Source organism: Cervus elaphus, chromosome 22, assembly GCF_910594005.1.
Source record: "Cervus elaphus chromosome 22, mCerEla1.1, whole genome shotgun sequence".
NCBI lineage: Eukaryota > Metazoa > Chordata > Mammalia > Artiodactyla > Cervidae > Cervus > Cervus elaphus.
This window is the reverse complement of record NC_057836.1, coordinates 30491358-30515899: the sequence shown is the minus strand read 5'-3', so window position 1 is coordinate 30515899 and position 24542 is coordinate 30491358. Positions and strand designations below refer to the sequence as shown.

General features: G+C 36.4%; 1 protein-coding gene across 2 annotated transcripts in view; it reads right to left on the bottom strand.

The window, feature by feature from the left end:
- LOC122680691 (solute carrier organic anion transporter family member 1B3-like) overlaps positions 1 to 24542 on the bottom strand; it is a 61676-nt gene that overhangs the window by 13463 nt on the left and 23671 nt on the right. For both annotated transcript variants that reach the window (XM_043882322.1, XM_043882321.1), the window contains exons 3-10: positions 18982 to 19123; positions 16846 to 16978; positions 12697 to 12818; positions 11446 to 11592; positions 11154 to 11252; positions 7556 to 7801; positions 3951 to 4115; positions 1077 to 1272 (exon numbers count right to left, since the gene is read on the bottom strand). In XM_043882322.1, coding sequence (XP_043738257.1) covers positions 1077 to 1272; positions 3951 to 4115; positions 7556 to 7801; positions 11154 to 11252; positions 11446 to 11592; positions 12697 to 12818; positions 16846 to 16978; positions 18982 to 19123 — 1250 coding nt within the window. The remainder of the gene's footprint in view (positions 1 to 1076; positions 1273 to 3950; positions 4116 to 7555; positions 7802 to 11153; positions 11253 to 11445; positions 11593 to 12696; positions 12819 to 16845; positions 16979 to 18981; positions 19124 to 24542) is intronic.

The window sequence follows — 24542 nt, the reverse complement described above, 5'->3', positions numbered from 1 at the left end:
TGAGATTTGTACAGCAATATGAATGTACTTAGTAGGCACTGAACTGTACAGCTAAATATGGTTAAAATAGTGTGTTTTACACCATGTAATGTTTACCACAATAAACAAAGAAAGCTGCACAAAGAAGCGTGCCCTTGATTTGGGGTAGAGATCATAGTCCTGGTGGCTCAGATGGTAAAGAATCTACCTTCAAATCGGGAGACCCAGGTTTGATCCCTGGGTTGGGAAGATCCCTTGGAGAATGGAATGGCAACCCACTCCAGTATTCTTGCCTGGAAAATTCCATGGACAGAGGAACCTGGTGGGCTAGAGTTCACGGGGTCACAAAGAGTTGGACACAGCTAACACTTCCACTTTTCACTGTAGTACTAGGTATACTGCACAATGTGTGATAATAATGAAAAGTAGAAGTTTTACAGGCCTAATATGCTATTCTATGTGAAGAATATCAATTGTAGTGCTAATAAAGATAATACCAGAAAACATAATAGGTGTACAGAAAAGGAGAACTCAGCACAATGTAAGGGTTTTCTTATAAAGATAATTGTTAAACATCAAAATTAACTGCAGATAAAGATTGTTCAGTCACTTTTGGAAAATGTCATTTATGTTTCTCTCATATGTCAGCCAAGACCATAGTGGTTAGGACTAAGAGTCAAAACCTTAAGATTTGAGTCAGAATCATATAACTGTGTCTCTCTCTAAGTTTTGCTCTTTTTATCTATAAAATAGTGACAAAAGTACCTATCATTCATTGTAAACACTCCATAAGTAATAACTATTACTATTACAGACTATATAGCTTTTCTTTTGTTTATCTATTTTTTAAAGAATTTTATTTTATATTGGAGTACAGTTGATTAACAATGATTGTTATAATTTTTCTTTAAGGAGGGAAAAAAAGGATCTTAGGAAATGAATCTTTTGAGATCTTAAGAAATGTTTTAAGAATTTATAAATTGGCATTCCTCTCAGCTTAAAGTTTAGTAAAAATTGGTATCTGCCTTGCTTTTCTTACATTCTCTTACATTAAATAGCTTACATATTATTCAATTGATATATTGATATATACAAACCCATCATAGGTCAGGGTTAGTCCAGCAACTGATTTGTTTTCACAGATTAGTGCAAAGTTTAATAGATGAAATAGGAAGGACATCAAATGGGCACAAAGTGCAAATTTGGCAATTCCAACCAAGGTAAATTTGAACTTTTTAACAATAAATCCTCCTGTAAACATTCCAGCTGCCAAAGATGGTATGGTTATGAATCCTAGAAGGAAGAGAAAAAAAATGTAATTATGTAATTATATAAATATGGTTATCCCAAATGTCTTCATGTGTGAAATGCTATCTATCAACCAAATTAATCCAACCTTACTACTTCTTAAACAGAAGACTGACAGTCTAGGATGGAGGTAGAGGACTAGTGTACCATGTGAAAGAGACAAAAATAATTTCTCCCTGCCAACACTAAAGGTTTAGCTTCCCAGTAGCAAAAGTCAGTGACTGAGAATATTTGTATATCTGAACATATTGTTTCTATAAGGTACTTTTTGTTCTCTCCCTAGAAAACTACAACAAAGTATCATCTTCCTGACTCTGAGACTTTTATCCTATCACCTAAATCCTATATATTTCTTTAAACGAGGACATATTTCTTTAAAATGAGGATTCCCTATCCTTCAAAACTTACTATAAAATTTCTCAGTACTTTAGATTTGAATACTAAATTAATATCTCTTCTTTATTCATCTAAACACACATATGACCTGAGGTAATAAACAGGCCTATATGTGATATCATGAATAACTGATTCCCCTTGTAACTTTCATTTCATAGTCCTGCATGATTTGTTAAAGATGGAGATTCTCCTAACAAAAAAATTAGGCTGAGAACCTTATTAGAAGTTAAAATTATAGTTTTAAGTTCTCCAAAATTACTGCAGATGGTGATTGCAGCCATGAAATTAAAAGACACTTACTCCTTGGAAGGAAAGTTATGACCAACCTAGAGAGCATATTAAAAAGCAGAGACATTACTTTGCCAACAAAGGTCCGTCTAGTCAAGGCTATGGTTTTTCCAGTAGTCATGCATGGATGTGAGATTTGGACTATAAAGAAAGCTGAGCACAGAAGAACTGATGCTTTGAACTGTGGTGTTGCAGAAGACTCTTGAGAGTCCCTTGGACAGCAAGGAGATCCAACCAGCCCATCCTAAAGGAGATCAGTCCTGGGTGTTCATTGGAAGGACTGATGTTGAAGCTGAAACTCCGGTACTTTGGCCACCTCATGCGAAGAGCTGATTCATTGGAAAAGACCCTGATGCTGGTAAAGATTGAGGGCAGGAGGAGAAGGGGACGACAGAGGATGAGATGGTTGGATGGCATCACCAACTCGATGGACATGAGTTTGGGTGAACTCCAGAAGTTGGTGATGAACAGGGAGGCCTGGCATGCTGCGGTTCATGGGGTCGCAAAGAGTCGAGCAACTGAACTGAACTGAAGTTCAATAAGAACATCATAAACAATTATTATTTTCTTGTTTACTTATGACCTGTTTATATACCACTTTTTTTTCATTTATTTTTTTTTTCATTTATTTTTATTAGTTGGAGGCTAATTACTTCACAACATTGCAAGTAATGTTGTGAAGTTGTGAACCCACAACATTGGGTTTTGTCATACATTGACATGAATCAGGCATGGAGTAACATGTATATAAACCTCTTGATAAATATAGCTTTAACTTATCAAATATTAAGTTTCTACAAAGAGCTGGGCTCTATACTGGGTATCTACTGCTCTTCAGAATCTTATACTGGGGGTGTTGCTCTTTTAGTCACTAAGTTGTGTCCTACTCTTACAGCCCCATGAACTATAGCTCACCAAGCTCCTCTGGGATTTTCCAAGCAAGAATATAGGAGTGGATTGCCATTTCCTTCTCCAGGGGACCTTCCTGACCCAGGGATTGAACCTGTGTCTTCTGCATTGGCAAGTAGATTCTTTACTGCTGAGCCACCAGCAAAGACTATACTGTGGGCAGGGAAAGAATAATATGAGGAAACCTTTCCTTCATAAACAAGCCTTCATGTATCTTTGGAAATAGATACTGTAGCTCCCCACCCCCCAAAAAACTCTCTAAAATATGATATTTTTGTTTTGAATCATGTAGATATCAATGATGTGTTTACATTGATTTTTCTTTTGGAAACAACAATGTCCTATTTTTATAAGTATTTGGGTCCTAATTCAAAGTTCATGAATGATGGGAGTATAATAGTCACATTATGAAAGGATTTGCCTCACGATCTCAGCACTAGATTGTAAGATCCAGTTATACAGATATCATAGTTACATGTATATTCATGTTCACATGTCACTTTTCCTTCAGGAATTCATCTCCTCCAAAATTATTTGAAGGCTTCGCTGGTGGCTCAGTGGTAAATCATCCACCTGCCAATGCAGGAGGTAGAGGCTCAATCCCTGGCCCAGGAAAATTCCACATGCCATGAAACAACTATGCCCCTGGCCCACAACTATTGAACCTGTGCTCTAGAGCCCAGGAGCCACAGCTACTGAGCCTGTGAGCTGCAACTACTGAAGTCTGACTTCATAGAGCCTGTGCTCCACAACAAGAGAAGTCACCACGATGAGAAGCCCACACACTGCAATGAAGAGTAGCCCCTGCTCACCACACCTAGAGAAAGTCTTGCAACAATGACCCAGCACAGTCAATAAATAAAGGAATAATATCATAAAAAATAACATGAGATACAACTTCAAAGGCAGAACGATGCTAATATCACAAGATGGATGGACCTGATAAAATTGGAAAAAAAGCAAACTGTGTTTAATAAAACAGGAAATTGCCTTCACAGCAAAAGATCACTCGGAACTCCTTCACTTGGTAGTTTGTTGTTTATAAAGCAAACATAAACAGTGGGTCTCACCAAGCAAAATGCTCGTCTCAGATGCTGACTTGCCATACTGCTGCTCTACGTATTTGAAAATGTAAGTAACAGAACCAATATGGCTGCTGGCTTGTAGCAGTGTCAAAAATAATGTTAAAACATACAGGGGATTGGTAAGGATGCTTTTCAAGGACTGGAAGAAACCTATAAAAACATCAAAAGAAAGAAAATATAATGCAGCTTGAAGATACATTGATATCTTAATCTGGTAAATATAATTTATATGACTTAAAATTCCATAAATATATAGAACAGAAAGTCAGAGTACTCTGCAATTCTACTGTCAGCAGTTTTCCTAAAATATATTACTTCCATTCTTTCCATATGCACATTCATATTTTTATGAATAAACTAAATAAAATGAAGTATTTATTTTGTTCATTTTATTCCCAAATGGGATCAAGCATACATGCTGTTTGTTATATCAACTTGCTTATTCGCTTCATATTTGGCTAATAGCACTCTACCATACAACTGCATACATGTTAGTTCATTTATTCATTTATTTAACAAGTGTTTGGGTTTTGATTGGGTACCAGGTAATACGTTAGGCACTGAAGGAACAAAAGCTAATGAAATGTCTCTTTTCTATTAGCATTTAATAGTATAATGATTATGTTAATAACATAATTATTAAGTAGAAATTTATCTTAAAGATAGTATGAACCCAAAGCTCACAAAAATAGAATACTAAGGTTCAAAAATCATAAAGGTTAATTTAGTACCAGGACTCAAAGCTGTTTTTTTCTGGTATATAGTTTGTACCACAAAATACTGCTTCAATAATTCTGGCAGTATTAGCAATCACCTTTATTAAACAGATATTGTGTCTCAAATGACATTATGACAGCAGTAGGCAAAAACCCATGCCTACAGACAGGAGTGTAACAAATCCATAATTTCTGTACCTAGCAAGAATTATGTGATTTCAGTCTATGATTACCAGGTTAACCAGCTGCAATGGGAGTTAAAGTGGAAAGAACCACTTAGAAAAACAGTGGGAAGTATCAAAGTCTAGCAAGACCGAACCAGATACCGTTCTTGAGAGATGGATGGTGTGGATTTTGAAAGATCTTGTTCTGTAGAACTCTAAAGGTTTCCATTAAACATGGTCAGAATCAAACCTTCTACCAATGGTAATTAAGAAATAGCTTCATCTGCTTATAATAATAGAAAAAAGATTAGGGCAAAGGACATAGAACAGGAAAGAAGAAGATGTACAGAAACGTATAGCAGGAATAAATAACATTTAAAATTATTAGGTCAAAATGCTAAACTTCACTCTTTGGGATTCCCCAATCAGGAAGAACCATTGACTTGTGAGGCATTCTATGTGAGTTGTGATATTTGATCAAAAGAAATAAGACATATAGGTTCACCAAATTATTGAATTTTTGAGGTGACTGAGAACCTGGACATCATTTGTACATCTACATAATCATGATCCATTATGTAACCTCAATAACTGGATCAATAAACAACTCATGTGACATTAAGCTGATTATCTCAGAAAGAAATTGCTCCATTTTTGGTCGATTCTCCATGTTTACAAATTGTTTCTTTAATGAACTGAAAGCTTTATTTCTTTCTAATCAATTAGTCTTATTTCTGTTCAAATTAGATATATACTTTTTCTGACTAAAACTTCTTAGTTATTTCACCTATTCCTAGTAGCACATATGAAGGACCTCTTTGCTATCTTATATTGGTCACTATCTTGCAAACACAGTTGATAATATAGATGATGGTGTTGGAGAAGACTCTTGAGAGTCCCTTGGACTGCAAGGAGATCCAACCAGTCCATCCTAAAGGAGATCAGTCCTGGGTGTTCATTGGAAGGACTGATGCTGAAGCTGAAACTCCAATACTTTGGCCACCTCATGAGAAGAGTTGACTCATTGGAAAAGACCCTGATGCTGGGAGAGATTGGGGGCAGGAGGATAAGGGGACAACAGAGGATGAGATGGCTGGATGGCATCACTGACTCGATGGACACATGTCTGAGTAAACTCCGGGAGTTTGTAATGGACAGGGAAGCCTGGCATACTGCGATTCATGGGATCGCAAAGAGTCGGACACGACTGAGCAACTGAACTGAACTGAACTGAACAATTGTTCTAATTTTGTATTTTCATTATCCTCTCCATTCTTTTTGGGCTTACAGTCAACCATGTTCATTACAGGTTTAAATAATCAACTACTTTTAATGGATTTAATTTGCTGCAGTATGAAAATAGTATAAATTGGATGAAAATTCAATGGGATGTTATTTTTAGTGTGCATATTAATTTCAAAAACCTCCTCAGTGATGTGCTGGTAAATGTTTAACAACTGATTCTTGGGAGTGCAGTGCCTGATTTGGATATTTCCCAATTTTGGTAATAAGTGGTGGTAACTTCTCCTATTTGGCCAATTTCAAGTTACCAACATAGTTGAAAAATTAGATCTCTCATGAGCCCATACAAGTAACACCACTGCTTTCAGATTAGAGAGGTGGAGAGGAGAAAGTAACAATAAAAGGAGAAGGTGGAAGAACTGATGGGAGGGAGAACTTGGGCTACACCAACAGTCTCTAATGTCACTTCAGTTTTAAATTGAAAGGTTGCCAAGGGTTCAGGTGTTGCTCTGCTTTGACCCTCACTGCTCCACCATTGCTGTGTGATCTGAAAACTGCACTGTTAACATCTCATTGTTTTAACCATATTGCTCTGACTGCTGCTGGATCAATCACAGATTTGTGCTCTTAAATTGTTCTCTATTAGTCTTTGGCAGCTTATGTTGGAAAGGAAAGTCACTATCCTCTACTATGGGGGATTCTTAGTCATATGACTAACTCCAGAACTCTTTATTACTACTCTTGTTTCTACTTCATTTGTGAATATTTAGGTAAGCAATTTTTTCTATATAAGTGCCAAGAAGGCAATCTTACTCTAATTATCTAGAAAGAAACTTGATCTGATTTCCTTCTGCATACTCCATGTCTCCACCTAAGTATAATTAAGTTACCCAGTTTATAGGTACTCAGAATTCCTTACATAGGCACTACATGGCTGTTGTCTATATACTTCTTGTTACAACCTCACTGTATTGTAAATACTTGAAAAACAGAGGCAATATTCTATTATCAGGGCATAATATGATTCCTGGTACCATTTGTGAAGCGAAAGAAAGGAAGGAAGGGAGGGAAATAAAGAAGGGAAAGAAGGAAATGAGAGAGAAAGGAAGGAAGCAAGAGAGAAAGCAAGAAAGAAAAAGAGAGAGAGTCCTTTTAACTCATAATTTGTACTATATAATTTGGAAATGACTATATAGTCTTTGGTTTACTAATAACAGATAGTTTTTTAACCTTTAACTGGTTTCTCCCTGCTAAAGACCACAGCCTAATCCTCTTCTCTACAGAGCTGATATGTGTTCAGAAAATCTTATGAAGTTTAGTAGGAATCTTAGAAGAATAATCCAACCAAATTTAGTACAGAAGAACACTCACTTTAGATGATTTGAGTATGACATTATTTTGGAATAATCACCTCTCTCTTTCATTGGGATTAACAACTCCAAACCAACTATAAATGTGAAATACTTACCAGTTACAGTGTCAGTAACATTTTGCCCAGTCTTGGTCAAACTAGCCATTTGACTCTTTTCTTCATTTTGCGTAGGCAAAGATATTGAGGATGCTGAAGCTTTTTTTTCTTTATTTGGTTTATCCAAAGTTTTGGGCAAGAAAAAGAATGGTATGGAAGAAATAATGGATATTAGTCCAGCCGCAAGGAAGCCAAGCCACCAAGCACCAACCCAACGAGAGTCCTGGGGAGTTATTCTGACAGTGCCTAGAATAAAGAATAAGAAGAAGCCAGTCAAAAATCATTTTGAAGTGTAAGAATTTCTGGGAAATAATGGTAATAATTGCTGTTCTTCATAGATGAAGAAAGTAAATGATGTTTCATCCATTCTGAGACAATTTTTTTTTCACACATTTTCATTTTTGAAATAAGGGTGAGTCTAACATTTAATGACATTTTACAGTTGCTCTTGTCTAGGAATCCATCACGACACTGTTGTCATTGACGGAGCCTGCGTGAACTTGGTGGTTTTTGTGTTGACGTGACTGAACAGCTGCCCTTATGGAACGATTAAAGCCTGAAAACTGTTTGAGGGCCAACTTTGGAATTCTCTGGTGGCTCAGTGATAAAGAATCCAACTGCCAGTGCAGGAGACACAAGAGATGGCAGCTTCCATCCCTGGGTTCGGAAGATCCCCTGGAGTAGAAAATGGCAACCCACTCCAGTATTCCTACCTAGAAAATTTCATGGACACAGGAACTTGGCGGGCTGAAGTCTATGGGGTCACAGAGTTGGACATGACTGAGCATCACAACAATGGCAACATGGAAGGCATGAATCCTCACTGTCTGAAAACTTATATTGGCACCATCTTCTGAGGTCAAGAAATCACCAGCAATGAAACTTATAGCAGTCTGCAAGAAATTCCCAGAGCTAATAGTAAGGTTTTCCCCCTGGTAGAACCTGCATTTCCAACTCTTTGACAGCACAGAGGATGATAATGGTGAAGATATATACATACTGAAACTCCAAGTTCAAAATCTGAACTCAAAATTTTAGGGAAAATTTAACCATTTTATTTCAATAATATTTTCCCTTAAAGCTGTGTGAGTGATATGTATGTGCTATATTTGTGTGTGTTAGTTACTCAGTTGTGTCCGACTCTTTGCGATCCCATGGACTGTAGCCTGCCAGGCTGATCTGTCCATGGAATTTTTCAGCCAACAATACTGCAGTGGGTTGCCTTCTCTAGGGGATCTTCCTGACCCAAGGATCAAACCCGGGTCTCTTGCATTGCAGGCAGATTTTTTACCTCTGAGCACCAGGGAAGCCCATGTGCTATATCTAAACAAGTATAAATGAACTGTTTCATTGAGTATAAAGTAAACATTCTAATAAGGAAGTACCACACACAAACACACCATAGAAATCTGAAGCACAAGAATGGTGTTGTTACTCTTTGATCTATAAGAAAAACTCTTTAACATGAGAAAACATTGATTTGATATAAAGAAGTAAATTATTCATTCTATTTATTTATTTATTTTTTATTTTTTTTTAAATTTTTTATTAGTTGGAGGCTAATTACTTCACAACATTTCAGTGGGTTTTGTCATACATTGATATGAATCAGCCATGGATTTACACGTATTCCCCATCCCGATTCCCCATCCCACCTCCCTCTCCACCTGATTCCTCTGGGTCTTCCCAGTGCACCAGGCCCGAGCACTTGTCTCATGCATCCCACCTGGGCTGGGGATCTGTTTCACCATAGATAGTATACATGCTGTTCTTTTAAAATATCCCACCCTCACATTCTCCCACAGAGTTCAAAAGTCTGTTCTGTATTTCTGTGTCTCTTTTTCTGTTTTGCATATAGGGTTATCGTTACCATCTTTCTAAATTCCATATATACGCGTTAGTCATTCTATTTATTGAAGTGGTTTTAAACTATGCACAGATCTGAGTTTAAAATTGCTTTGCACGTTCATATTATTTCATAATCAGCAACTCTAGTAGGCTTTAGAAATGATTGGTAAAATCAGAGACTCCATCTATATGCCAAGTACTTATTTACCATCTGTCAGAAATGTCATCTTGGTAACATTTTTTTGTGCTCTATCCCTGGTCTACACATAAGAACTAGAGATCATAACCTGTCTAGACACAGCCTTCTGAAGTGTTCTCCTTTGCTCACACACTATCATAAAAATTGGAAGATTCTACATGGAAGTCTGGATTTCTAGATTTTCTTAAAAACCAATCAGTAGATTTTGTCAATGCTGGATCCAGATTTCTGCATGAAAAGAATAGGTTGAGTCTGAGTAGTAAATGCATTTTCAAGTGTGTTCAGAGGGTAGTTCACCACCACCAGTTCTTACAAGTTTAACCATCATACTTAACACTCTTTATTCACTTGTTATCTCATTGGCTCCATTGGCATTGGAGCTTGCCAATGTGTACTTCATAATCTGTTCACATCACACCCATGACTAACTAAGAGAAGATATAATTAAGTCTTGACATTTAGTGGTAGAAATGGGATTACCATGTATCTAAAACACTATGAGTAGTAATTTCTGACTATAGAAAAGAGGTTACAAAACTATCATTCCAAAGATTTTAATAATCATTTATTTCTAGGTTCCTGGTGGTAAAAGAAATGATGAACCTGGAAGTGAATGAATAGAAACATAGAATATGATTCACACATCCAAAATAGAAGACATAACATATTCCATCAGGTCCACATTTTAGCTTTATATTAAAATACTTGCAAGATTGTGGTTATCACTGGACTTCTGTGAAGTCTACTCTATGTAGACCTGGTGCAATAGAAAATCTGATTTGCTTATTTCCAAATGCTAATTACTTATTATATGTCAATACAGACACTATATTGTTATGTTCTAAAAGAGATGGCATATCAGTGTACACATACTTGTGGCTCATTGTGATAAAGACCACAGTAAAGACATGCTCTTGGTGATTAACAGGGATGTTTAACTTTTGGTGCCAGTAGAACATGGTGAAGTAAGACTTCTCTGAAGAGGAGCCACATTTTAGAAGAGACTTTAAACTATGCAGATAGAGAGGGTTTTCTAAGAAATGCATGTAAGTGACATCAGAGGGCCTACGGAGAGACCTGCAATTAGTTTGCAATTATTTTGGATGAAGTCATCTTAAGTTTCTTGAATTTTCTTATTTTGTGCTTATTTGTAAAAGCCTGATTTAGACAGCTATGTGTGTGCTCAGTTGTGTCAGACTCTGTGACCCCATGGATTGTAAACCCCCAGGCTCCTCTGTCTATGGAGTTTTCCAGGCAAGAGTACCAGAGTGGGTTGCTATTTCTTACTCCAAGGGATCTTCCTGACCTAAGGATTGAACCAGCACCTCTTACATCTCCTGCACTGGCAGGCAGATTCCTTACCACTAGCACCACCTGATGTTGATAGGAGATGTATTTTATTTTTATTATAAATATTAACACATTTCTTGTTTGTAACTTTTGACAATTAGTCTGCAAAAAGCCACTGAAAGAATGAATTCACTTATTTGGAAGGATGCTGTCATGTACTTCAAAAGCATTATCATGTTACCTTGTTCTGAGAGTACTTACTTAGATCCACGTATCCAATATCCACATACATTTTAGAAAACTGAGATACCAGTAAAAAGCCAATGATTGGACCAATCATTGTTACTGCAAGCAAATTACCTAAAAACATTATAAAACATTTTTATCAGATGCCAATAATACATGGTTTTTATTAAATTTTTTAAAGTAATACTACTCAATATATTTCCCAAAATAACTTTTCATTAAATAAAAGAATGAGTTGAGGAGCACTGTTATTTCAAGTTACGCCCAGGGAAAGTAACCATAAAACCTGCTATTTTCTGTACATTACCTAAATACAAAGAAGAATGTCCTTCTTCAGCAAAATCATCGATGTAAGAAATCCCCAAGGGTCCAATAGGGGTTTCCCCAATTCCACGAAGCATATTACCCATTAGAACATATATCCACATATATGATCCAGAATCCTTTTCCCAACCTACGTAGACAAGAGAATGCTTTATTTTAAACATTAATCCTAGCATTCCTGTTAAAAACTCAACTAATGTAACCCTTTAATTATTCCATTTAAAGTGTTTTGTTCTTTTCTAATTATAAGAATGATTTATAGTCACATTACAGAATTTGACAATGTAGAGAAACACAAAGAAAACAAGTAAAATGATCCTAATCCCACCACACACAGAGAGCCACTTCTGATGTTTGTTTATATCTTTCACATTTTTAGTGAACACAAAAATATGCATAATATTCTTTATGTTCTTATAGCAGGATTTTAATGACTGCATCGTAGTGTGCTGAATAAGTTTCATTATTTCTTTAATCAATCTCTTTCCTTGTTTGTTGTTTTTGGCTGCTGAGTCGTGTCCGACTCTTTTGCAACCCCATGGACTGTAGCCCACTAGGCTCTACTGTCATGGGATTTCCCAGGCAAGAGTAGTAAAGTGCCATGGGATGCCATGATTATAATGATAAATAAATCCTTCTGTATATTCCTGATTATTTCCTTTAAGATAAAGCAATAAAAGTAGAATTGCTGATTTAAGCAGATATGCATATTTTTGTCCTTTATCATCTTAAAAATTAACCTCCAAAAGAGAAATTTATACACTCTCTATAATACATAAAATGTGGCTTTTTCCTATACCTCATTTCTTTTTTAAATTTTTAATATTTTCCTATCTAATAGGTAGCAAAATTTTTAACTAGTACTGTAATAAAATGATTTGCATTTTAGTAGGTAAACAATCTTTAATTTGTGTAATAATTTGCATTTTTCATAAAGAGTAAAATTACATTTAAATATATTCATGCCACTTCCTCTTCTTTTACATTAGTGGCATATTTTCTTTGCCAATTTCATATCAAAATATTCCTTTTTTCTTATTGCTTCTAGAAGCTCTTTATACATTAACAATGATTTTTGTCTTACATACACAAAATGAAAATGTTTTTCCTATTGTTTTTTAATAAACTTTGCTAATAGATAATATAATAGTTTGTTATAGATGTAATATAATTGTTACATTTTAGAATATTTATTTGTGACAGTAATATTCAATAGTGTGAATTCAATTCTTACCTTTTCCCACTACCTCCAGTGATGTTCTATTGGCTAACAAAGTTTGGTTAATCAAACAAGTTGGAAAACTTGATGTTGAATTCTCTGATGGATTAAAAGTGGTATCTTTAGAATACCTGTAACTGTAAGAACATTACTATATTTGCTGAATAGTTTTACTTTTCCCAGAAATGCAGAGGAATTTTCCCCTTTAACTGTACCATTATCTTCTCCAAATTATCAGGATACTCTTTGTCAGTTTCCCAGCCTACATGTTAGGAGAAGTGATAGGTAAAAGTAAAAAAGAAGTGTTTGCTAAGAAATATCTGGTAATACTACCCAGGCAAGGTAGATTATCACATTGCTGTCATCCTAAGAATTCTTCTATTCTGGTCAATGTATGAAATATCTTGGTTTCAAGTTTAAAAAAAATTGCTAAGTGCATTTATTCATCCCTTTGAATTATCTTCAAAGATGGTTACAATCTAAACTTTCAAAATTAATTTACAATCATACCGATTCACCTGCATTTTCCATCAATAATTTACCTGAATTTCTTTCATGGACACACACACACACACACTCACACGCACAGAGTCATATGCCTGACTCCTCAAAACTTAGTTTAAAAAGTTCTAGTCTATTTCAGTTTGATAAAGAAGAACTTAATTAGAACAACAGAGATGGACCTAGAATAGTACAAATGTTGTTATTTAAAAATACATGAATGGACGGAAAGGTATTGTGCTTAGTAAAATAAGTCAGGCAGAGAAAGACAAAGGACTGTATGTTTTCACTTATATGTGGAACCTAAAAAAATAAAAAGAACATATATAACAAAACAGAAACAGACTCACAGATACAGAGAACAAGTTAAGGGTTATCAGTAGGAAGAGGATTGGGGGAAGAGAGAGAGAATAGGTTAAAGGGATTAGAAGTACAAACAACTAGGCACAAAAGAAATAAGATACTAAGATGTGATGTGCAGCACAGGGAATATAGCCAGCATTTTATAAATAATGGAGTATAATCTATAAAAATAATGAATCTCTATGTTATGCACCTGTTACTATTATAATTCATCCATTATACTTCAATAAACAATATATATTAAAAATACTGAGGTACCCTGTGAGTTCCAAGGGCAACCTACTGTATGCCAGGCATTCTGTGCAACTCTAAATCACTAGAAATAAAACACACAGCTTTTGTTATCAAAATATCTTACATCCTCTAAGATAAACATATATGATGAAAGATACAAAAAGGTTAATATGTCAGGTCCCGAGTTGTTGTAAAGGAAAGAGATGATCAACTTTGCTTGGATATTGAGAAGAGTATGGATTAGAGAAAACTTCACAGTGAGGATTCCATAGGAGATGAATTTTGAAGACAGAAAGGAGTTTAACAGGTAGACAAAGAAGGAAAAGTACTCAAAGCTGTAGAAACACTATGAACAAAAGTATGACTTATAATGGCACATTTGAAAAACTCTAGACCTAGAGTGTGGTCCTCAATCATGGGAAGCCGTGTAAAATGAAACTGGGAAGATAGTCAAGGCCAAATCAATGAATTACCTGTATATGCAAATAAACCTAGATATTAATTCATAGGCAAGAGACTTTCAATACTTTGACTATACCAACAGTGAGAAATACATTTTGCATCACAATCACAATACATACATGTCCCCCCCCCCCCACAAATTTATAAAACCAAAAAGAAAGTTTCACAGAATAACTGTGTTTTCTTCTATTCTGTTCTATCCTATTCTATCCTATCATATTAGAAAATTGTTGGTCTCAATAATCTGAATTGATTTACTGATTGACAAGTTTTTCAGGATCTGAATTTTGAAAAATACTGCTCTAGGATATTGGGAGTTTTAAGTAGTAGTGAAATAATAATTGCTTTTAAAATGAACACCATAGGACTTCCTTGCTGGTCCAGTGGCTAAGACTCCAAGCTCTCAAGGCAGGGGGCCTGGGTTTATCCCTGGTCAAGGAACTGGATCTCACATACTGCAACTAAAGATTCTGCATACTGCAATGAATATTAAATATATCAAGTGCTTGCAATAAGACCCATTACAACAAAATAAATAATTTTTTAAAATAAAAATTAAAAAAAGTAAAATGAATACTGCAGTATAGAATGTGAGTTACAATGAAGTTGAGATGGGATGCAGAAAGTCCAGGCCAGAGATGATGGGAAAGAAAAAAAGGACAACTTTGACATATAAGAGGTATAAAAAGCAAGATTTGGTGACCACTGGTCATGTGTACCAAAGCAAAGAGTAAGTCTAAGATGAGATTCTTGACTTTGGTTTACCTGTGGATAAATGAATCACTGCTGAAAGAGTGAATGTGAAAAATCTGAGTTGGTTTTGGCACAGAGATAAATTCAGTTCTGAATATATGGGTGGAAAATGTTTGTAGGGTGTTAGGCTGGAGATACCCTTGAGGTGGTTGATTATATAAACCTTGAGTATAAGATAAACTCACTGTACAGTGATAGTTGCATTTAATGCATGTACTTGACACAAATCATGTAGAGCGTAAAGTGAAGAAGATTGGTAAGGGAACTTAGGCAAGACTGACCCTATGGCGTCAGAAGCATAAGGAACGGGTGGGTATGATGGAGAAACCAAAAGGAGGAAATAAATCAAGAGGGAGTACGATGATGGAAATAAGAAGGAACAGTACCAGGAAGAAGAAAGACCTTATGAAAATCAAATATAGTAATTAACATAGTAACAAAAAAGCATGGCTTTTGGCATTGATAATGAGTAAGTAATTTATATCTTTAGCAGAAACTGCTCATTGGCTCTCAGTATCCACATTCTCCCCTTTCTATGGTAACAGAATCTGGGAACTTTAGCTGGGAAATGGATGCCTGAAATAAAGTCTATTTTTCCCCAACTTTATATCTAGATGTGAGGTGTAACAAAGTTCTGGCTAGCTTGAAGCCAGTAGAAGTGTTATGCTTCTGAGGATATTTCTTAAGCCTCAGCCTGTGTGAGTTCTTTTTCTTCTTATTCTTCATCCCTTCTTCTGTCCTGTTGTAAGGAACAACATTGCCACAACTTAGACCATGATGGTCAAGGACAGTCAAGGCCTAGGTTGGCTACATTAACTTTTTATGTAAAAACTAAGCTCCTATCTTCTTTAAGCCATCACTATTTTTGGTTTTCTGCCATCAGTATCTGACTCTAATTAAAACTACACAGAGACTTAGGGAGAAGGTTCCGTGGAGGTGGTAGTGGGAAAACCCAAACTGCAGGGAGTTGAGTAGGGAAGTTGTGAGAAGCTTTTGGCAGGAAAGAGGTCTCTGCAAGAGGTCCTTTGTCTCTTCACTTTAGCAAAAGTATATCGTAACCAACTTTTAAATCAGGCACTCCATGTGCTACTCAATCTCCAGCTAAAGCACACCTTTCAAACCTTTTGATCACAAGATATCTTACCTAACCTGTCTATTCCTTCCGTAGATCAAAGAAGTAAAAATGAAGAATAAGTAATTAACGAATGACCAGATCTCTTTCCTAGTTTTCCCTTCAGTGAATAAGCTGTGTGAACAAAGTAGCCTCTAAAGAAAGATCACAAGAAATTGACAAGCCTGCCCACAGTGGGGGATGGTAACGACTTTGACCCTCTTTCTCAATGATTAACAGATCCCTTCTCTTTTCCCTTCAAAAACTTTTATGGCTAAATAGAATCACAGGAATTGATTTTGGGGGCATAGGAATCCATCTTTTCCACAGATTGTTGGCATTCTGATTAAAAGCAAAATTTTCTTTCTACCAACAATTGCCTCTCAGGTATTGAATTTTGGGTGGTGAGCAGTTGGACCTGGGGTCAGTAAATAAAGTCTTATTAAATAGTATCAAAATCTTGTAGGCAAAGACATAAAATATATGTTATAGTAAAAAGTCACAAAAAGCTTATTTATTTTCTATGAAACTGCATCTGATTTATTGCTATTCCTGTTTCAATATCAATGAGAGCCACGGTAGATAAAACAATGAGTTAATTATTATTTAGAAAATATAATCCATTTCTATACATGCTTAGTGGACATTCTTCTTAAGGGGAATACTTATTTAAAAATAAAAAACAAAATTCTATGATTAGTTTACAAGGAAATGATCATTGGTAGCATAGAGCCACTTACTATCCCATGAAGAAATGCGGTAAGGCAGTCAAAATACTTCCAGTTCCCATAATAATGCAACCAATTCCAATTAGCTTCGGTCTGTGTAATTTGGCTCCAAAGTAACTCACAAATACAATCACAAGCAAATTTCCTACAAAGAGAACAAAATTATTTTTATATGATTCATTATAGCAAACAGTAACTGAGTCCACATTTGTGTCCAAGAGAATAGAAAGCCCAGAATGGATACAAATAAAGCATAAGACATAGTATGTGCATGCCAAGTTGCTTTGGTTGTGTCGGTCTGTGCGATCCTATGAACTGTAGCCCTTCAGGCTCCTGTCTCAGTGGGATTCTCCAGGCAAGAATATTGGAGTGGGTTGCCATGCCCTCCTCCAGGGATCAAACCTGCATTTCTTAGGTCTTCTATATTGCCAGGAGAATTCTTTACTACTAGAACCATCTGGGAAGCCCATAAGATGTGCTCCAAGATCTGGTAATCTAATTAGGATAAAACTCACTTAGCTTAAGCCACTCACTATACAGTTGTATGGTATTATTAATAAATAGACTTTACTTTAGATAAGAGTGAAAGGACTTGAATTACTTGGTGATATCAATGAAGCAAAATTTCTGAAGAATTTGGAGTTGAGTCGGTTGTTTTGGAATGGAGAAAAATGGACAAAATTACTTGAGGAAAGGTATTTACTCGTGCATTTTTCATGCACTTTTAGCATTCTTTAAATTCCTATTAAGTACCTTCCATGGTCCTAGAAGCCAGAAGTACAAGAAAAAAATAAACACTGTATGGTATCTGGGCAGAGGAAAATGGGCAGAGGTGTTCAGCAACCAGCTCATAAAATAAGAGAAATAATTCAATTTCTCAATAATTCAATTGCTCAATAATTATACAAAATCTCACCAGTATTGGAGAAATCCAAATTAAAATGAAGAAAACAAAACAATATACTCAATGTTCTTAAAAAAAAATTTAACCCCCAATTCTATATCCTGTTAAACAGTCTGCCCATTTTCCTTTTCCCCCACTTTTTAATGATTTGAAGGGACTCAAAATTTATGTCTGTTTTATAGATTACATATATTTTTTTACAAGTATGCTCTTTTTCTTTGGCCATGCCATTATCTATGTGGGATCCCAGTTCCTCAACTAGGGATCGAAACCCCTGCTCATTTATCTCTTTTGTCAGTGGTATGTATGTTCTTTTAGAGCAGATACCATACAGTGTTTATTCTTTTCTTATACTTCTGGCGTCTAGGACCATGAAAGATACTTAATAGAAATTTAAAGAAAGCTAAAATTGAATGAAAAATGCATTGAGTAAATATCTTTCCTCTTTCTTATAGCTGTAGGAAAAACAGCTGAAGAAGTCAACATTCACAGATAGTACATTGTGTCCTAAGAACGCATTTAAACAGCTTTGAAACTGCAGGGGGACGTGTGTTTGTGAACCTGGAAATGGGGTATGATGGCTCAGATGGTAAAGAATCTGCCTGCAATGCAGGACACCTGGGTTTGATCTCTGGGTTGCAAAGATCCCCCTGGAGAAGGGAATGACTACCCACCACAGTAATCTTGGAGAATTCCAGGGACAGAGGCGCCTAGTGGGCTACAGTGCATGGAGTCACAAAGAGTCAGACACAACTGACTAACTCTTTCACTTTTTTCAAACAGTAAGTAGACCCTAACAAATATTGCTTCAGAACTGTTCCTCCGTTCTTTAATCATCAGAATCGTATTCCTCTCTCCAAATTTTTCTTGCACTAGTGCATCTTGAGAAAAGGAAGGTTAAAACCCTGCAAAATATTAGTTTGCAGACAGTGAGCTTGTGTAAATCAGAGCTGCTTAACCTCTATACTTTTGACATTTTGGACTAGGTGATCCTTTGTTTTGGAGCTGTCTTGGGCATTGTGGGATGTTTAGAGGCATTTCTGGCCTCCACCACTAGAGGCCAGTACCATTCCCTATTCCTCAGTGATGACAACCAAAAATGTCTCCAGATACTGCCAAATTGCCACGGCAGGGGAGTGGGGATCCTTACCTCTGGTTAAGGATCAGTGGTGGAGAGCATACACGAACAGTTTTTACCTCTGCAATTCTGATTACTAAATAATCAAAATGCATACAAAACTTACCAATTTCAAAGCTTCCGTCAATTAGGCCAACAGTAGAAGATGATATGTCAAATCTCCTTTCTATTTGAGTGATGGAACTTTTCATAATGATTGCACCCAGTGACTTAGAAATAAAGCTGAGTGACAGGGCTGCCAAGAACATCTAACGAAAAGCAGGAAAGGGAAAAATGATTAATCATAAGATCACATAATGCTTATATATACACAGAATTAAAAAAGCTTCTCTTCTTTACCTAGTATTGTGTGTGTGTGCATGTGTGTGTTAAAAGCATACTCACTTTCTTCTATTTCAATTGGTACTTCTTAGTCCTTTTAACATTAACATCATTATATCCATAAAGCATCATTTTCTAACTTGATTACAGCATCAGATTATTAGAGTAGGACAAAGTTGAATTTTTCATTAGGTTAATGTCATTGGTTTCTCAGTTCAGTTCAGTCGCTCAGTCATGTCTGACTCTTTGCGACTCCATGAACCGCAGCACGCCAGGCCTCCCTGTCCATCACCAACTGCCGGGGTCCACCCAAACCCATGTCCATTGTGTCGGTGATGCCACCATCCAACCATCTCACCCTCTGTCGGCCCCTTCTCCTCCTACCCTCAATCTTCCCCAATATCAGAGTCTTTCCCAATGAGTCAGCTTTTTGCAGAGGTGGCCAAAGTATTGGAGTTTCAGCTTCAACATCAGTCCTTCCAATGAACACCCAGGACTGATCTCCTTTAGGATGGACTGGTTTGATCACCTTGCAATCCAAGGGACTCTCAAGAGTCTTCTCCAACACCACAGTTCAAAAGCATCAATTCTTTGGCCCTCAGCTTTCTTTATAGTCCAACTGCCACATCCATAGATGACTACTGGAAAAACCATAGCCTTGACTAGATGGACCTTTGTTGACAAGTAATGTCTCTGCTTTTAAACATGCTGTCTAGGTTGGTCATAACTTTCCTTCCAAGGAATAAACATCTTTTAATTTCATGGCTGCAATCACCATCTGCAGTGGTTTTGGAGCCCAGAAAAATAAAGTCAGCCACTGTTTCCACTGTTTCCCCATCTATTTCCCATGAAGTGATGGGACCGGATGCCATGATCTTAGTTTTCTGAATGTTGAGCTTTAAGCCAACTTTTTCACTCTCCTCTTTCACTTTCATCAAGAGGCTCTTTAGTTCTTCTTCACTTTCTGCCATAAGGGTGGTGTCATCTGCATATCTGAGGTTATTGATATTTCTCCCGGCAATCTTGATTCCAGCTTGTGCTTCCTCCAGTCCAGCATTTCTCATGATGTACTCTGCATATAAGTTAAATAAACACGGTGACAATATACAGCCTTGACATACTCCTTTTCCTATTTGGAACCAGTCTGTTTGGTTCCATGTCCAGTTCTAACTGTTGCTTCCTGACCTGCATACAGGTTTCTCAAGAGGCAGGTCAGGTGGTCTGGTATTCCCATCTCCTTCAGAGTTTTCCACAGTTTATTGTGATCCACACAATCAAAGGCTTTGGCGTAGTCAATAAAGCAGAAATAGATGTTTTTCTGGAACTCTTTTGCTTTTTTGATGATCCAGTGGATATTGGCAATTTGATCTCTGGTTCCTCTGCCTTTTCTAAAATCAGCTTGAAGATCTGGAAGTTCACGGTTCATGTATTGCTGAAGCCTGGCTTGGAGAATTTTGAGCATTACTTTACTAAAGTGTGAGATGAGTGCAATTGTGCGGTATAGCTTGAGCATTCTTTGGGATTGGAATGAAAACTGACCTTTCCAGTCCTGTGGTCACTGCTGAGTTTTCCAAATTTGCTGGCATGTTGAGTGCAGTACTTCCACAGCATCATCTTTCGGGATTTGAAATAGCTCAACTGGAATTCTATCACCACCACTAGCTTTGTTCGTAGTGATGCTTCCTAAGGTCCACTTGACTTCACATTCCAGGATTCTGGCTCTAAGTGAGTGATCACACCACTGTGCTTATCTGGGTCATGAAGATCTTTTTTGTATAGTTCTTCTGTGTATTCTTGCCACCTCTTCTTAATATCTTCTGCTTCTGTTAGGTCCATACCATTTCTGTCTTTTATTGAGCCCATCTTTGCATGAAATGTTCCTTTGGTATCTCTAATTTTCTTGGAGAGATCTCTAGTCTTTCCCATTCTATTATTTTCCTCTATTTCTTTGCATTGATCACTTAAGAAGGCTTTCTTATCTCTCCTTGCTATTCTTTGGAACTCTGCATTCAAATGGGTATATCTTTCCTTTTCTCCTTTGCTTTTCACTTCTCTTCTTTTCAAAGCTACAAAGAAGGAAATCCTATCACATGCTACAACATGGCTGAGCCTCAAAGACATGCTAATCGAAGTAAGCCAGTCACAAAGGAAGAAATACTGTATGATTCTACTCGTGTGAAGTATTTAAAGTAGCCAAAATCATAAAAGCAGAAAGTAAAAATATGGGTTCCCAAAACCGGGTGAAGACAACATAGAATATTAGTGGTTAGTAAGTATTTCAGTGTTGCAAGATGAGAAAGTCTAGAGATTTGTTGTAAACAACATGAATATACTTAACACCACTGAGCTGTACCTTTAAAAATTGGTTAAGACAATAAATTTAACATCATATGCTTTTAAAACTATAAAAAATGTATTTTCCCATTGAAAAAATGTGTGTAGGCTTCTGCTGAGAGAAGTAACATGTCCTCCTGGATAAGTTCCAACTGTCATTGTGGCTGACCGATAGAGGCATGTTACTACATAGCTTCATTTTTTCCCCCTGGAACTTCTCTTCACTTTTGTCATCCCCTGATATATGAAATTTTATACAGATGTAGAACTTCTGGTGAGCATTTCCTCCTGCATTCCTCTCCCCTACCCTTTACTAATTTTAAAGTTCTGTTCTTTTTATAAATATGTATATAACTATATATAAGTAAATCTTATAGATAGGTATATATACATATACACACTTGTGTGTGTGTGTGTGTGTGTGTGTGTGTACAGCCATGGGTGAATTTTTTAACTTATTGAGTTTGTTGCCTCTTTTCAAGAGTGGTGAAGTAAATAAATTATCTGGTGATTCTTGCCTGCCTGCTTTCTTTTACATATGGAAGCTCCCTTTCCTTGTCTTTGAATATTTAGTCTTTGGGAAGCCTTTCTGGGATGGAGAGGCAGCAGGGTGGCTCAGTGGTGAAGACTCAGCCTGCAGATGCAGGAGACCCAGGTTTGATCCCTGGGTCAAAAAGATCTCCCAGAGAAAGAAACGGTAACCTGTTCCAGCATTGAATGGACAGAGGAGCGTGGCAGACTACAGTCCACAGGGTCCAAAAGAGTCAGACATGTTGTAGTGACTAAAACAAGTTAATGGTTAATCTGCATGTGGGCCCTTCACTTCTCCATGGTGTCACCAGCCACTAGGGACACTGTTCTGCTCCATATGCCCAGGCCTCCACCCACAGTCACTTTTCCTGCCCAGGGTAGATGCCTCTGCAGTTTGCTGCTTGGACTAAGTTGGGGTGGGAGGGTAATTTGACAATCAGGTGAAATGTTAAACAAAGAAAGAGGCATTTTTTCTCTGACAGTGAGTGGAACACACCATACAGATGCCTGCTGCTTGTCTCTGGGACCTGTCTTGATCCCATGATCACTGGCTTTTGCCTTTGAAGCATCCCTGGAGTCATGTCCATGTTTTTCCAGCTTTCTTCTCCTGCACTTGTATTAGACTGTGATTTCTTTCTTTAGCCTAATTCTTTTTCCTTCTTAGTTTTTCGAAAACTGTTTCTGATTTACAGAATGTATTTTTTCTTGTTTTCTAGCACATCCACAAGTTGCTTTTAATATCTTTTACATTTTTATTAAAATTGGTAGGGGGAGGACATGGCTTCAGCCTTATTATTCGCAGTGTGCTATATTGAACTAGAAGTCAAGTTCTACCTTTCTTCTAATAAATAGAAAAAGATGTTATGAGGCTTTTAATTAAACTCAGATGCCTGACACATTATGAGTATATACACCATAAATGGTTTTTGGTTGTTGAATAAATTGTTGCTCCCTGGTTATAAATACGGTGTAGAGTTTACATGGAGTGAAACCTCTCATTTTTTAGATTTTCAGCTTTTAGATGGAGATAATTACAATAAAATTGTTATGAAGACTAATTAAAATAATATACATAAAATTTTTGGCATGTAATAAGCATTGATAAATGTCTGATTTTATTATCACTGTGAGCTATCTTCACTCAGCTTTTGGCTGTAAATTCATTCAGTTAAATATAGAACTCTGATCATTTAGCCAAACACATGTTTTGTCAGGAACTATTTGAGCTGCTGCAGAATCAGTAATGAGCACACTGACAAAATGATTTATTGATTATTAAAGAAATACTGAGGCAAATTTTTATCTAAGTCCTGATCATCAAAGCTCTAATTGGTACAATCAAAGAGGAGGGGCTTTCAGAAAGTAACAGGACTTTATCTCATTAAAGCAGATAACAAGTGTGACCAGAAGTAAAGCTTGTCTTATACAAGAGAAGCTTTCTAAAAGTTCTGAAAAATGTCCATATTTTCAATGTCGATATTTTTGTCAATATTTTTGCAATGTCCATATTTTTGCAATGTCCATATTTTCAATCTTAAAAAGAAGATTAACTCAAAACAAAAGAGAGATTCAATAAAATCAAAATTTGTAAATTGGTTTTACAAAGAAGAAAAGAGTAACAGATGCAAACACAAGGGCTACAATAGGATTCTTCTTAAACTAGGATTTTAGAAGGATATGGAATGAGTTACTGTAGATAGATTTATAAATGTGCTTTCTTTTATTCCAACTGTAACCTGAGCTGTGAGCATTTTAGCCATGTTCCTAATGTGGGGCTGAAGTTCAGAGAAAGAATGGTATGGTGATTTTCTTAGAACATAAATAATTAAGTAATAAAAAACCAATTTCTTCAATGAAAAATATTAAAAGACTGATGCCATGAGGATAGGGAATTCAAGACTGAGAGATTTCAGAACAGAGATACAAATATTCCCAATTATCAAAAGCATTTTAAAATATCACAGGCAGAAAGACACAACGAGCCCTGAGATAAAAGGTAAAGTCGGTATTTACCTGCAATAGTGGCAGGTCAATTCTTTGTTTATTATGGCAAGAGCTCTAGAATTAAGGTCAGAAGGCAGTTCCAAGTTTCCACATTGCCTTGCGTACAGCCATAATCAACAACATAAACTCATTTGAACCTTAATTCACTTACTCAGCAAATATTAGTTGAGCAACTACAGTATGGTAATTATCTCCACTAAGCCTTGGAGTTGGAAAAAGACACAGCGTAAGAAGGGAAGCAAAAACAATTAAGACATAATAAATGCCCCCAAAGAATGAATGTCTTCCTGGTCCAATGAACTAATAATGCCAGTATAATAATGTAATGAGTACTGCGGTTGCTACACATTTATAAATCCATGAGTATGCAGGACAGTGGTTAATTCTATCTGCAGAGGTCAAAGTTCCTATAGACGTGGTAACATTTGAACGAAGTCTTTAGGGAATAAAAGAAGCTTAGAAACCAAACAAGAAATA